The sequence below is a fragment of the Monodelphis domestica genome, chromosome 2 (genome assembly GCF_027887165.1).
Source record: "Monodelphis domestica isolate mMonDom1 chromosome 2, mMonDom1.pri, whole genome shotgun sequence".
Classification (NCBI taxonomy): domain Eukaryota; kingdom Metazoa; phylum Chordata; class Mammalia; order Didelphimorphia; family Didelphidae; genus Monodelphis; species Monodelphis domestica.
Genome location: NC_077228.1, coordinates 411,403,463 through 411,419,723, shown reverse-complemented (window position 1 = coordinate 411,419,723; position 16,261 = coordinate 411,403,463). Strand labels below are relative to the sequence as shown.

General features: G+C 35.2%; 1 protein-coding gene and 1 long non-coding RNA gene across 6 annotated transcripts in view; one reads left to right on the top strand and one right to left on the bottom strand.

The window, feature by feature from the left end:
• Positions 1–16,261, bottom strand: part of PDE7B (phosphodiesterase 7B) — a 461,779-nt gene that overhangs the window by 58,779 nt on the left and 386,739 nt on the right. For 4 of the 5 annotated variants that reach the window (XM_007484607.3, XM_007484606.3, XM_007484605.3 and 1 more), the window contains one exon: positions 1,471–1,622. In XM_007484607.3, coding sequence (XP_007484669.1) covers positions 1,471–1,622 — 152 coding nt within the window. Of the gene's footprint in view, positions 1–1,470; positions 1,623–14,309; positions 14,383–16,261 lie in introns of those variants that run through there. The other variant, XM_016428916.2, reaches the window with a different exon arrangement.
• LOC103106321 (uncharacterized) overlaps positions 14,491–16,261 on the top strand; it is a 36,844-nt gene continuing 35,073 nt past the window's right edge. Inside the window, exon 1 of the long non-coding RNA XR_008916684.1 lies at positions 14,491–14,679. This is a non-coding gene — a long non-coding RNA (uncharacterized LOC103106321). The remainder of the gene's footprint in view (positions 14,680–16,261) is intronic.

Sequence of the window (16,261 nt, the reverse complement as noted above, 5' to 3'; positions counted from 1 at the left end):
ATGAATAGAGGATAGCCTCTGCACTCTTAGAACTGTTACTAAGACAGAAAATGAGATTTTTTCTAAAGAAAACAGATAAGAGAAAAATAATTTTAAGTTTCTATATTTTTAAAAGGTTTTGTTTCTAATCTGTGACTGCGGGCAAGTCACTTAACTCCAGTTGCCTAGTCCTTACCTCTCTTCTGCCTTGGGACTTACACTTTAGTATCAATTCTAAGACAGAAGGTAAGAAGTTTTTTTTTCCTTTAGAAAAAAAATATTAACTGTGAAAGACCTAGCCACTCTTAGCAAATAACTCTGAGGGACTTATGACAAAGATTGCTATCCATCTGTTGGAGAAAGAACTGAGGAATGCAGATCAAAACATATGATTTTTCATGTTAGTTTAGCTGGGTTTTGATTTTATAGGATTATTCTTTAAAAAAAATGAACAATATGGAAATATGCATTGCATGATGATACATGTATAACCCAGATCAAATTGCTTACCAGCTCTGGGAAGGGGGGAATGGAGGAAGGGAGACAATTTGGATGAAACCTAAGTGGAAATTCATTATTACATGCAATTGTAAATTGGAGTTGGAATTGGTAAAATAAAATAGCTTTACAAAAAATGTTAAAAATGTAAAAAAAAAAGATTACTATGTGCTTGGAATTGTACCAGGTATTGGGAATATAAAGGAAAAAAGGAAGTATCTCTGACAGCAAGGTTTGTTTTTTTTTAAAACTGGAAGAAATAGCAGATTATCTAGATAAATTAGGGCAAAATATATAGAAAGTAAAAACAGTTTATCTATTTATTATTCAAATATCTATCTGTTTGTGGGGAGTGGGATAGAGACTGTTAACCATTAGGTTGTTCTCTCAGTCATAGATAGGTTTTTATGAAGCTACTGGGAGAAACTTTGCTGAACTTCTTCATGACTCCAGTCAATAATATTTGAGAGTTATGGTACATAGGATTTGAATTTAGTTCGTCTGGAAGTAACTGCCCTTCCTTATTTAGGTTTTCATATGTATAAAATTACCTTACCTTCCATCTTAGAATCAATATTGTGAATTTTTTCCAAGGTAGAAGAGCAGGAAGGGCTAGGCAGTAGGGGTTAAGTGACTTGCCCAGGGTCACACAGCTAGGAAGTCTCTCTGTAGGTTATATTTATAACATAAAATGTAGTGAGGGGGTTTATTGAGTTAAATTCAGGGTAGAAAACCTGGCTGGACAATTCATCATGGCAAAAACATTTGATGAATCAAAATTCACTTGATAATTGCCAAGCCTCCATTCCACTTTGTGCTGTACAAATAAACCCAGGTTTTGAGCAGAGTTGTTGTAGGGGAAAATATTAGGTGATTCTCAGGTGAAAATACTGGGAGATGCTCTGACTGTTCTATATTGTAGGAGAAAATTAAGAAAGAATAGCAGTCCATTACTCTTTTGAGAAAGGCATCAATAGATGCCTTTTTATTTACCCTTGCCTGGCCCAGGTAGTCTTCATCCAGGAAATGCAGGGGGGCTTGAGGTATAGCTCCTCGGTGTAGCCGGGATACATGGAAGTATCTTTGAAAGCTCAGTAGTCTTTTTACTTTCTTCTTGGTACCAATTTCCCCTGAGTGTGCTGTGTCTGTGAAAAGAGACCAGAGAGGAAACTGTAATGAAAAACAAAAGGATGTAAGACTACTCTGAAAACTTATCACTACTCATGAATGCAAATGGTGTAGGATTTGGGGGGAATGGCACAATGCTAGACCTCCTGTTGGTATATGGTTAGTAGAGTGCTTGGCATGATTGGTAAAACCCTTTGAGGAAACTTCCTGTACCTATACAGATAGATCCTTCTTTTGCCATTGCAGGGGGGAAACTGGGAGGTTAAGAAACTAAAATTTTGACTCATATAAAATGATACAGAATAATCCCAAAGATTTCCTGAAAACTTAGCACGTATTGTTATCATTCATTGGGTAAAATGATATGAATTCATTCAGATACAATGTTTTCTTAGAACACCGCTCTGGGAAAATACATGCACTGCACTGATAATTCCTCTAGTACAAAATTAATTTTTATCGTGTTATACATTTACTACAAGGATGAAGGCTATCCTAAAAAACATCACTATTTCACACAAATAGAATTTGGGCTGGGGGGAGGGACAAGGCTGGATTTTGTTGGGAGAGTGAACTCCCAGTGAGCACACTTCCTGCATCAGTGCACTTCAGAGTTTAAGACAGTTGTTTGGGTGAACTGAGAGGCTAAGTGATTTGCCCATGGCCATACATTGTAGAAAGAATTTGAACCTAGGTCTTGGCTCTTAGGCTGGATCTTATCTACAGTACATACTGACTTCTTAAATTCCTTTGAAGGTGCATAGACTGTAAATATTAAGCCAGTAATTTGTTATTGATAGTCTTAAGATGATATGAATAATTAATTCTCATATTGGGCTTTATTTATATATTTTATTATTTATATATTATGCGCTTTTATTTTTAAAAATCTTTAGCTTTTGTCTTAGGATAAATGCTGTGTATTGTTTTCAAGACAGAAGATTGGGAAGGGCTATACAATGGGGGTAAAGTGACTTGCCCAGGATCACATAGCTAGGCAGTGTCTAAATTAGATTTGAACACAAAACCGCCTGTTTCTCTGCCTGTTGAACTATACTTTAAAAAGGAACATGTTTTCTATTTACATGTTTAAACTGAAGTTTATAAACACTAGATTTGATTTTCATCTCATATATATTATTGGTCTAAGTGAAACTTTTAGTTGAGGCAAATATTATTACAGATAGGACTAATATTCAATCTCTGTGACCAGTAGGGAAATAAGAAAAATATTGTACTTGTTTATAGTTGAGGAAATTGAGGCATAAAGGAGGAAAGATAAGATCATTTCAATTCAGCAAGCATTTATGAAGTGCCTACTATGTGCTAGGAGTCCTGTGAGATAATGGTAAATTCCTAATAATTATATCACTTAAGTGAATTAAGATTTCTTGGTACTCATCAAAGATTCTTTAAAAAGTAAATTTCTCGAAGAAAATATACTCCTTGACTAGTGGCCACGAAAGACTGATTTTGCAAGTAAGAATTTAATTACATATAATTATATTAATTAACATTATATATGTTTTCCAACTCCTAGATGAAGAGATCTAGGAGAAGGCTTAAGACATGTTGAGAGGACCTCCTATGGAGGATCTCCATTTGGGACAACAGTAACAAGAGTTCTGTATGAAGAGGGAACATGGATAGGTTGCTTTGTATTGTTGGAGGGAGTGCCTCTTTTCATGAGATCATAGATCTATTAAAGCACCAGTGTTCTAAATGAAAATGTAAAAGAAATGACTTCTAGACCTGGTACTAAATCACTAATGAATTGCATATTAAGACGGAGGTATATTTAACTCTGCTGAAATACTGTGACTCCTGTCCCCGGCTTCCCCACCCCTGTATCCCCACCCCTGTATTTTGTACACAAAAGAAAGCAGTGTGATATACTCAGCTTTGAATCTGAAGTATGCTCACTATAACTCATTGCTTCTTACATGCCCAATTCAGGGATAATTTAAGTTTTTGGCTGATCAAGTTTCCGATCTATAATGATAGGGCAGTAGTTTGGATAGCAGAAAATCAAGGAAGAAAGGAATGGAAAAATCTCCTTATATATACACTTCTTGCCTAGCAATAATGAATAACCAGAAGTATTAAAACGTCCATGACCACTCATGCAAAGGGATATGGAAAACTCAATTCTAGCTAATTTAGGGGGAAACACACATGCATACCTACATGTATCTCATAGCTTAAACTTGTAATAACTAAATAATCAAAAAAGAAAATGCTTTTTTGAGTTTAAAAATCTAGATAACTGCCTCTCAAATTATGGTCACCGTCTTGAAATTAAACAACTTTCCGAGGCTGAAGGTTTGGAAACATCTAAACATGAAAAATAGCAGCTTGATGCCTCTGAGGCAAGTAGGTGGCATAGTGGCTGCATCTGGAGTCGAGAAGATCTGAGTTAAAATCCTGCCTCAGACTTCTTACTAGCTGTGTGCATTTTTTGACCATTCCCCCCAAATCACTTAAGTTATCTTGTCTATAAAGTGGGGACTAATAATAGCACCTACCTTTTCCTTCTGTTGGGTGTTTGTCTAACTTTAATTCCTATCCCCCTAGGAATCACTAGTTGTTTTTTTTTTTTAAACTCAAGTTAGGCTTTGTTTCTTGTGACATAATGAAGTAACATGAAAAATGTTTTTTTTTAAACTTTAAAGTGCTATATAAATGCTATCATTATTACTATTTATATCATTGAGTCCTTCCTAATTTCATTTGGACTATCTGAACACTTAGTCTAATACTGAGGTAGCTTGGCAATAAAATCAGTTTTTGATGTACTTCATCTAAAGAGACGGGAGGGAAGTAGGGAGAGAGACAGAGACAGAGAGAGAGTCAGAGAGAGAGACAGAGACAGAGAGACATGCAGACAGACAGACAGACACACACAAAGAAACTTAAAATAATAACGTTACTTTGCTAAATGCCATGAAATGCTTTTGATTTCCTGGAAAAATCCTCAATTCTAATGAATTCAAAGAAAATTTTCAATTATGTTTGTATATGATGAGCAAATTATCTGTAGTGTCCTTGGACAATAACTCTCACAGTAGTTTAATAGCTGTAGGGGATAAAACAATTCTCTTTGAATATATTTACCTGATGGAAATAGAACCATCCAATCAAATCTTGAGAGTGACACAAAGATGGTGTAAGACGGGATATTGAAAGGGATAATTTCTTTTTAAGCTTTTATAGTATTATGGAATCTGAGAAATAGAAGGGAACTTGGAGATCTCCTAGTTCAACACTACCTTTTCTTCCCCCCATCCTCTCCATGTCCTCCCAAATGGCCCCCCACCACATGAATACCCTTTATAGCACTCCCAGTAAAGGTCATCCATCCTCTTCTGGAAGATCTCCAGTAACAAGAAACTTATTACCTTTCCAGGAAGCCTGTTCTATTTCTGAACAGCTCTAATTATTAGGAAGTTTTCTCATATTGAGCCAAAATCTGCCTCCCTTATAACCTCTACCTTCTCGTCCCACTTCTGTCTTTCAGGGCCAAGCAGAATAATTCTCATCCCTCTTCCATTTTGACAACCCTTCAAGTTTCTGAAAGATGACTGTCATTCTCAATGCACTCCCACCCCAAAGTGTGCTCATTTCCAGACTAAACATCCCCAGTTCTTTCAAGGAATCTCTATATAGCCTATATGAAGTCTTTTGATAATCCTGGTCCACCTTCTCTGGACGTGCTAATATTATCTTTCTCCAAATTTTTAATTGGATGCAATATTCCAGATTTAGTCTGATCAGGACAGAATTGAGCAGGCCTACAGCTTCTTTTGTTCTGGACATTGTGCTTCTACAGTATTAATGAAGCCTAAATGAAATGAGATCTTTTGGTGGCTACATAGCATCACTGATGCATACTTAGCTTAAAGTCAGTTTAATAGACATTTATTATCTATTGTGTGAAGTGTACTGCAGCACCAACTGGGGATAAAAGAAAAAAACAAACAAACAGTACCTCCTCTCAAGGAGCTTATATAACACATAACTCTTACTTTCTTAGTTCACTAACATGTATTTATTTTTTTACACCTCTAAAATTTCTCTATAACTCCATTCTCACCAATAGAACCTTCTCTTTTAACAAAGAAAAATAATGAAGCAAAACTAATATTTACAGTGATCACTGAGGACATATGTGAAAACAAGGTGGCTCAGTGACAATGAGAGATAGATGACAGACAATCCAAGTGGCATATTAATATCTTGATTATATAAGAAGAAAAAGAGGAAAGCTTTCAGCATTCTGGAGATGTCATCTGTGGTTACAATGGCCATGTTTTCTGAACCCTAAACTAAGACATATATTTTTACAAAGGAGATTCCTGGGAAAAAGCATGTTTATTTGACTGAAATTAAGATGGAAAAAACTGAGGACCTGCTAGATTTATGGTAAAATGTGGAAGAGTCACAAGTGAAGAATAAGGCACAGAGGGGCTATGGTGTGCATTAGTAAAAGGGAATATTCAAACCCAGGAAATCATAAGGGTTTTAAAAGGAAAAGTATTCTTTTTTCTCCTCTTTTTAAAAACCCTTACTTTATGTTTTAAAATTGATACTCCAAGTATTGGTTCCAAGGCAGAAGAGTGGTAAGGGCTAGGCAATAGGGCTAAAGTGACTTGCCCAGAGTCACATAGCCAGATTTGAACCTATGACTTCTCATCTCCAAGTCTAGCTCTCCATCCCCTGAGCCACCTAGATGCCTCTTCTAAGTATTCTAAGTAAATATTTCCAAAGTTTAAGCCAAATCATGAGTGTCCTAAAATGTGTATGCTAATGGATGACAGTATTTTCATTGGATGACAGAGAAGTTTATTCTGAAGTAATACTTTAGAGTCATTTATGCAAATAATAGGGCTATGGTGTTGAAATTTAGAGATATGATTGGACCTAGATCAACAGTCTCTCAACAAATCTTTTCAAGGTAGTAGACAGGGCATTTAATTAGTAAGGAAAGAAGGAAAAAGAAAACACGCATTCATTAAGTGCCCACTATGTGTCAGGCACTGTGTTAAGCATTTTATAAAATCTCATTTGATCCTCACAAGAACCCTGGAGGTGGGTTCTACTATTATCTATATTTTACAGTTCAGGAAACTGAGGTACAAAGATTCCCCCCCCCCCATTTACGTGACTATTCCAGGGTCACATAGTTAGTGTTTGAGACATTTGAACTCATATCTTTCTGATTCCAGACCCAGTACTCTATCTATTTTGACATTTTAACCTTTTAGAATTGTGTGCTGATCAGGGTCCCCAAGTCTTTTAAAACTGATTATCTTTATAGTATTTGTAGTTATTGCATACATTGCTCTCTTGTTTGTTTTTTAATTTTTTTTGCTCAATTCTTTTTGCATCAGTTTCTAGTTTTCTCAGTTTTTTTCAGAAACCATTCCCTTCATGATTTCTTTTAGCACAATAGTATTCCATCAGAGTCATATACCATAACCTATTCAGTCATTGTCCAAGTGAAGAACATCCCTTCAATTTCCAATTCTTTGACACCTCAAAAATAGCCGATATAAGTATTTTTTACATATATGGATCTTTTACCTCTTTCTCTGATCTCTTTGGGGGCTGTAGACCTTCTAATGGTATTAACTGGTCAGAGAGTATACACAGTTTAATAGTTCTTTGCATAATTCCATATTGTTTTCCAGAATGGTGGGATTAGTTCACAGCTCTACTAATAGTGCATTAAAATAACTATTTTCCTTCCCACTGCCCCTCTAGTTTGGGTCATATTTTTTTTTATCAGTTTAGCCAATCTATTGGGTGTGAAGTGATACCTCAAAGTTGTTTTAATTTGTATTTCACTTATTAGTAATTTAGGTCTATTGATAGATGGGTTGTTTTCCTCTGGGGGGGCGGGGAAACCAAACCTCCCTCTGTATCCTTTGACTATTGATCCCATCCAGTTCTAACTACTTTATCTTATTTTGTGCCCACTCTTGTGATCAGAAGCATGGAGTATAAGAGGCAATGGTCAAGTAAGAGAAGCACAGGACCAAGGGTCAGCAAACCTGAGCTAAAGTCTCAACTCTGCAACAGACTCACTGTGTGACCTTAGGCAAGTCACATTCCTTTTCTCTACTAGAGATCTTTTTTTTTCTAGGTTGATACAACAAAATGCTAAATTATACAGAGACAATTATACCCCTAAAGAATTAGACTTCATGAATGTAATTTGTATGAACATTCAGTAAGTAGGTATAATGTTGACTTGGACAAAATACTGCACAATGAGGTGTGGTGATATGCTGTAGTATATCTTATAAGAGCAAGATAGATGTGATGGGTGGTTAATGTATCAAATAAGATGTTTTTCTTAAGAATCAAGAAAAAAAGTTTCTGAACTGGGCCCTGTGAATTTAAGTGTTTTGAATATGTTTTTTACATAAAACAATGAGTGGATTTGAACATGTATTTATATAATAATCTTTTATTAAATTTTACTTTTTATGGGGAAATAATAGCTCATTTTTTGTGTTCTTTAAGGTTTGAAAAATGTTTTTCTCTCAATAACCTTAAAGAAAGTGGTGCAAATGTTAATATTTCTATCTTATAATTGAAGAAATGAAGATTTATAGAGATTAAATGAGTAACCCATAGTCACATAAAAATAGGAGTCTGAGTTAGGTTTCAAACTTAGGTCTTTTGAATCCAAGAACAGGTCTTTTACACCTGTGGAAGGTGTAAGGATGATATTAGAAAATATTTGTTTAGGGATAAGAAGTAAAGTGGCTGGCTTGAGAAAGAACTAGAGTTTGAAGCAGAGCTGAGAGAGCATGTTAATTTCAGATGTGAGAGTGATAGCCATTTTTCTATGTCAATTACTCTCTCTGGCAGTTTGGAGTTGCTCTCTGGCAGTTGGATTCTTGTTGAGATGGCAGTTGGATTCTTGTTGAGACTCAACTAGCTAGTTTTTGCTATTTTATAATTTGAAGATGAAGTTAAGATTTATAAGGATAATAGTGGTAGTTTTTATTTAGATAGTATAAATTTGGGTTAGTAAGATCAGGGAGGATTAGTGTAGCCTGTGAAACACAGGAGAAGCAGTTTTTTTGTGGAACCTGGGAGTTTATTTGGGTGCATTTAGAATCCCTAAGAATTAGAAATCTTTTATATATCCTTATATATTTCAATAAATATTTTATTTTATGATAAGAGTCTCTTTAGTGTCCTTGTACCTGGCCCTGAAGGGAAGTTCACATCTGAGCTTCACTTCATCACTGAGGATACTTTTGATTACATCTATCCAAAGTATCTGAACAGTTTTGAACAGTTTGAACCTGATTGACGAGTTAAATATTTTGAACAGTTTTAAACCTATATTGGAACAGTTTTTCCATTTAAACATATTTTTATAACTTGCCAAATTTATTTTTACAAAGGTAAGATTGAGTTGACTATCTATCCCTCATCCTTCATTTTGAATAGTTGTGGAATGATACACCAGCATGCTTTATTGACTGTTTCTCCTATTTATATGAATGGCATTGAGCCTAGCTATGAAACTGACTTTCTGCACACATAAAAAAAAGGCTTGTATGAATATCACAAATATGTACATATAAACACTTTTCTGGCTCATTTAGATACTAACTTTAGCATTATGGAATTTATCTTGGCACCTTACAGTATAGTAATTTATAAATTTCACAAGTTTGGCTTGGCTTGAATGCAAGGAATGTTATTAAAAATTACTTTCACTTTGTGTGCCTTCTTGGTGGAAGTTCTCATCATAGGGTATGACAAATCTCAGTGAGATGAAAAAGTGTACCAGCAAGAGTAAACAAAAACCCAGCAGATATGTGACTAACAGGCCATTTATTTCTAGTTGTCTCCATCCCTTTGTTACTGAGTTTCTTGAATACATTATGTGAGGAGTTCCTTCTGAAATGAAATAGTTAATAAATGGTCCTGAAGTTACTATAGAATTACTGAGAGCACAACTGCAAAGCTTTGGCTGAATGCTCAGATTCCAGGAGACGTACAACATCTAAAATCAAATGTTTTTGGAGAATAAATGACCGGATGGCTTTAAAAATGCACAAAAATACTTTCCCTTCTTGGGTAATTATTACATCAAACAATTATGGGAATGAGTTTTTCTGGGATGAATGGCTACAAAAATGGACAGATTTTAGGTTGTTGAAGTCTTCAGATAATTCACTAAAAATATCCTGGAAGAAAAGGAAAATTCTTGATTGTGAAATACTCATTATTGAATGGTATTTATAAAAATGAATCCATTTGCATACAGTGGTAGGTGACTCCATTGCAATATACCTTAGACTCTTATAGTTATAATTTGAAGTCTTCTAATCTGAGTTCCAGTTCCCTGGGAAAAATAGGTGGCTATTTTTTAAAAAAATAATATTTTATTTGATCATTTCCAAGCATTATTCATTAAAGACAAAGATCATTTTCTTTTCCTCCTCCCCACCCCCCATAGCCGACGCGTGATTCCACTGGGTGTCACATGTGTTCTTGATTCGAACCTATTGCCATGTTGTTAATATTTGCATTAGAATTTTGTTTAGAGTCTCTCCTCTGTCATGTCCCCTCAACCGCTGTAGTCTGGCAGTTGCTTTTCCTCAGTGTTTCTACTCCCACAGTTTATCCTCTGCTTATGAATGGTGTTTTTTCTCCTAGATCCCTGCAGATTGTTCAGGGACATTACACCACCACTAATGGAGAAGTCCATTACATTCGATTATACCACAGTGTATTAGTCTCTGTGTACAATGTTCTCCTGGTTCTGCTCCTCTCGCTCTGCATCACTTCCTAGAGGTTGTTCCAGTCTCCATGGAACTCCTCCACTTTATTATTCCTTTTAGCACAATAGTATTCCATCACCAACATATACCACAATTTGCTCAGCCATTCCCCAATTGATGGGCATCCCCTCGTTTTCCAGTTTTTGGCCACCACAAAGCGCAGCTATGAATATTTTTGTACAAGTCTTTTTGTCCATTATCTCTTTGGGGTACAGACCCAGCAGTGCTATGGCTGGATCAAAGGTTAGATATTCTTTTGTCTCCCTTAGGGCATAGTTCCAAATTGCCCTCCAGAATGGTTGGATCAGTTCACAACTCCACCAGCAATGAATTAATGTCCCTACTTTGCCACATCCCCTCCAGCATTCATTACTTTCCTTTGCTATCATGCTAGCCAATCTGCTTGGTGTGAGGTGATACCTCAGAGTTGTTTTGATTTACATCTCTCTGATTATAAGAGATTTAGAACACTTCTTCATGTGCTTATTAATAGTTTTGATTTCTTTATCTGAGAACTGCCTATCCATGTCCATTGCCCATTTATCAATTGGAGAATGGCTTGATTTTTTGTACAATTGATTTAGCTCTTTATAAATTTGAGTAATTAAACCTTTGTCAGAGGTTTCTATGAAGATTTTTTCCCAATTTGTTGTTTCCCTTCTGATTTTAGTTACATTGGTTTTGTTTGTACAAAAACCTTTTAATTTGATGTAGTCAAAATTATTTATTTTACATTTTGTGATTCTTTCTATGTCTTGCTTGGTTTTAAAGTCTTTCCCCTCCCAAAGGTCTGACATGTATACTATTCTGTGTTTACCCAATTTACTTATGGTTTCCTTCTTTATGTTTAAGTCATTCACCCATTTTGAAGTTATCTTGGTGTAGGGTGTGAGGTGTTGATCTATTCCTAATCTCTCCCACACTGTCTTCCAATTTTCCCAGCAGTTTTTATCGAATAGTGGATTTTTGTCCCAAAAGCTGGGATCTCTGGGTTTATCGTATACTGTCTTGCTGAGGTCGCTTTCCCCCAGTCTATTCCACTGATCTTCCTTTCTGTATCTTAGCCAGTACCAAATTGTTTTGATGACTGCTGCTTTGTAATATAGCTTAAGGTCTGGGACTGTAAGGCCCCCATCATATGTGTTTTTTTTTCATTATTTCCCTGGATATCCTTGATCTTTTGTTCTTCCAAATGAATTTTGTTATGATTTTTTCTAAATCAGTAAAGAAATATTTTGGGAGTTCAATGGGTATGGCACTAAATAGATAAATAAGTTTGGGTAGGATGGTCATTTTTATTATATTGGCTCATCCTATCCATGAGCAGTTAATGTTTTTCCAATTGTTCAAGTCTAGTTTTAGTTGTGTGGAGAGTGTTTTGTAGTTGTGTTTATAATAGTTCCTGTGTTTGTCTGGGGAGATAGATTACTAGGTATTTTATTTTGTCTAAGGTGGTTTTGAATGGGATTTCTCTTTCTAGTTTTTGCTGCTGAGCTGTGTTGGAGATATATAGAAAAACTGATGACTTAATGTGGGTTTATTTTGTATAATAGGTGGCTATTTTTATTCCCTGACATGCATCTTTAAAGTGGCTTATGCTTTGTCAAAGAAAGTTAAATACCTTTCAGAGTGGAATGGGGTGGGAGGTTTAAATATTTTTTTTATAAAGCCCCATCTCCTTCCTGTGAACTTATTTGAACTGTAGGCACAGAACTCTAGCAGAGATGCTAGGGAAGTTATTTAAGATGTTCAAAACTCTTTAAAATACCTTTATGCATTTCAAGGTCTGGTTGGCTGAATGTGGGAACATGATTTAGCAAGAAATCATCTTAAGTAGGATACTTTAGAATTTTGGTCATTGGGAAGAATGTAGAAAAGATGTTTAAAAATCCGAAAAAGACACCCCACCCCCCGCAATGGAATCTAAAACCCATTTTTAATTCTTTTAGTTGATAAGGTGCTTTGTTGGTCTCTGACTACTCTGTTCATTTCATCTTAATAAACACACAGATTCATTTTCTTTTTTTTCCTCTCCTAAATCCAAGTCCAGACTTAGCTGAGTACCTGAATTCTCTTTCATATATTTGATTTCCACTGACCTATAACGTCATCATTTATTCATAATACTATCCACTGATCAATCATTTTGGCTACTTAGAAGTCACCATTAGTCCTAAATTTCTGTCTTCTTATTTATTTCTCCTATTGCTTCCAACTTTTTTTCTTTCTCTTTCTTTCTATCTTCTCTTTCTCCCTTACCTACCATCTTAGAATCAATACTAAGTATTGGTTCTAAGGCAGAAGAGTGGTAAGGGCTAGGCAATGGGGGTTAAATGACTTGCCCAGCATCACACAGCTGTGTCTGAGGTCAAATTTGAACTCAGGACCTCCTGTCTTTAGGCTTGACTCTCAATCCATTGAGCTACCCACCCACCCCCTGTCCTTTTTCTAGTAGCCAGACAGAGCAGAAAAGTCTAAAGGCTTATAAGCCATCAAAGATTTGATTTTGTATGTCAATATTTCCAAGCACAAGGGCATTTTTTTGGTAAATCACATGTTTTTGAAATATACACCAAAATTAGTATGATGACTTTTAATTCCTAAATTATCAAACCAAGATGTCAAGTGAAAATATTTCTAAAATTCAGGGGATATGACATGCTTAGTCAATATAAAAGAAAATAAGAACAGTTGTAAACATAAAAAACTTAGAGTTTAATTTGAACCTGGAAAAATCAAATTAAATATTAGCGAGCTAAAAAGTTGCATTTTAATCTTCCAAGCTTTAGAACTTAGAGATGCACTTATATTAAAGTCACATGTTATTAGCTTTTCAAAAGAGACACTCACGACTCCTTGACAGATGTCACTTGAAGAGGAGCAGAGCTCTAATATTGCCACAGAGTGGGAGGAGGAGGTCTATTTTAAAGGTAGGTTAAAAAAATATTATTCCTCTGGATCTACAATTTAACATATTAAAACATTTTTAATTGCCAAGGTTAAAAAAATCCTTCTGACAGTGAAGAGAAAAACAGTATGAACTGGATTGAGGCCCAGTGAAAAATAACACACAAGCGATCCTTTTTCAGATCACTTGTGTAATCTGTCAATCACCAAGATTTTTATTAAGCACCATTTATTAAGCTTTACATGCCAGGTACTCTGCTAGATATTACTTTCTATCTGTCAGAGATATTAGAGCTAAACAAAATTTATTAGAAGTAGTAAACAAGGACCAATGAACTCTGGTAATATTTTGATAATTCAGCATAATTGGTGCCATTAAGTGTGGGTGAACATCTACTGTAAAATATAGGTCACCCTTGTGGATTCTCAGTCCCTAAACCAATTCAAATCCATTTGGAGGTTGGATTTATTTAGCTGGAAAAACCTGATTTCCTTCTAGTAAGGGAGGAAAAGGGGGCTTAGGAAAGAGGCCTCAAAAACTCATCTGGGCAATTGAAAACTTGTACAAAATCCTATTCTGAATGAATGTTTAAATGAATTAGGAAAAAGTAGATCAAATTTCCATGGTCCTGAGTAAAAAATACATGCCAGGCACAATGTGGTTTTATTGAATCCCATACTTTAGAAAATTTGAGGTATGGAGTAAACCCCAAATGTAGCTGGGTTTGCTTCTTAGTGTAAGTTGGGGACAATAGTTTGTGGCCAGCAAATTGACTTGACCAATCTCCAATTTGATCTCAACTCTCCAGAGGTTAAAACTTAGAATATTAACTCCCTTGTTCTTAGCATGTATAGAAAAGGCAAAATTGCCTCTCGTTCCTCATTTTATGCTTCAATGTTTCAGCAAAAGCAATAGCAACAAAAAAATTCTCCAATTACTTATTATAATGTGAATAATACTACCCCTGAAGAGTGACTGCCTACCTTGGGAAAACTCCATAGACTGTTTTTTTCTTCTGAATTTAGTGGTTACAGAATGTTCTGACCATAGAGTTACAACTGACATAATAATGATAACAATGACCATTTATCTAGAATCTGTTATGTGCCAGGCACCATGTTAAGTGCTTTACAAATATTTCATTTATCCTCACAATAACTTTGGGAGGTAGGTACTATTATCCCCATTTTACAATTACAATTACAATTAAGTCACAAAATTTGTGTCTGATGCTGCATCTTCTTGACTTCAGGCTCAGTACTCTATCCATGTCGCTTCTAGAAGGGATAGACCTCATAGACCATTTAATCCAACCTCCTAATTTTACACATGAAGAAACTGTGGGAGCCTAAAGTAAGTAAGCCTCTTGCTTTGAGGCAACAACTAAATTCAGTTTTTTTTTGACTTAAGAATCAATTATTTCATTATTATATAAAGTTGTGTCCTCTCTAGAGTGAATGGATGTGGCAAATGCAGAACAAGTAATGGCTATTTATTTGTTTTTATTTTTTGCCTTTATTTTGAAAAAAAGTTTAAATTTAGAATATTTTTCTATGGTTACACGATTCATGATATTCCCCCTTCTCTCCTCCCTCCTCCCAAAGTTGGCAAGCAGTTCTACTGGGTTATACATGCATCATTGTTCAAAACCTAATTCCTTGTTATTCATATTTGCAGTAGAGTGATCTCTTAACATAAAAACCCTAATCATATCCCTATCAAATTACATGATCGATCATATGTTTTTCTTCTGTTTCTGCTCCCACAGTTCTTTCTCTGGATGTGGATAGTGTTCTTTTTCATAAGTTCCTCTGGATTGTCCTGGATCATTTATTGCCACTAGTAGAAAAATCTGTTACATTTGATTGTGCCATAATGTATCAGTCTCTGTGTACAATGTTTTCCTGGTTCTGCTCCTTTTGCTCTGCATCAATTTCTGGAGGTCTTTCCAGTTCACATGGGCTTCCTCTAGTTTGTAATGGGTATTTATTAATAGTAATGGGTATTGACCTTTATATCTGTTGGTAATGGCTTGACTAGAAATTTTGAGGCTTCTTTCTGAAAAGCCCTATTCTTCCTTATTAATTATAAAATAAACTGATTTTATGCTCACCCATCTCTCCTCTCTTATGGGACAGAGAGGGCTGCTTGGGTTCTATTTATACTTGAACAGCCTTGGTCAGTTTATATAGAGTAGTCATGTAGGTACTTGTGACTGTGGGTAAATACCAGAATTTTGGAAATCTGTAAATATCCTTTGTTGAATTTGTAGAGTTTTTGGAGAGGAAACAGGGTCCTGACCCATAGCCCTTTCAGTCTTAAGGCTTTGTTGTAGTTCCTTAGGAATGTGTTACGTCTGCTAATGTTGACATTTTTAATAATTTTAATGATTTCTTTCTTTTTTTTAAATGCTTACTTTCTATCTTAGTAACAATTCTAGGACAGAAGAACAAGGGGGAGAGAAATGGGATTAAGTGACTTGCCCAGGATTATATAGGTAGGTCATATTTGAACTGAAGTCCTCCAGATGTCAGGTCTGATTCTCTATCCACTGAGCCACCTTGCTGCACCATTTAATGATTTCTTGAGGAATATTATTTTATATCTATGTCCATGACAGGACACGGTGGCTAGAATATTTTATGTTGAATTAAACTACACTGATTAAATTCTAGGATATTGTGAAAATATTATATAATACATCTCTGCTGTATCAGAGACACAACTAACATAACTGAGAAGATAATTGTTCTACCATGTACCCAATATATAATAGAATTATATGCACAAAGAAAAGTCAACATGCAATTTTTTCCCTCTGGTGTCCATTTGTATTTCAGAAAGAATATAATGATGATAATAAGTTGAAAAAAACTTGGATTGTGATTGATATTAATGATAACTTTTTCTTTATCCTTGTTTTTAAAAATTAGAT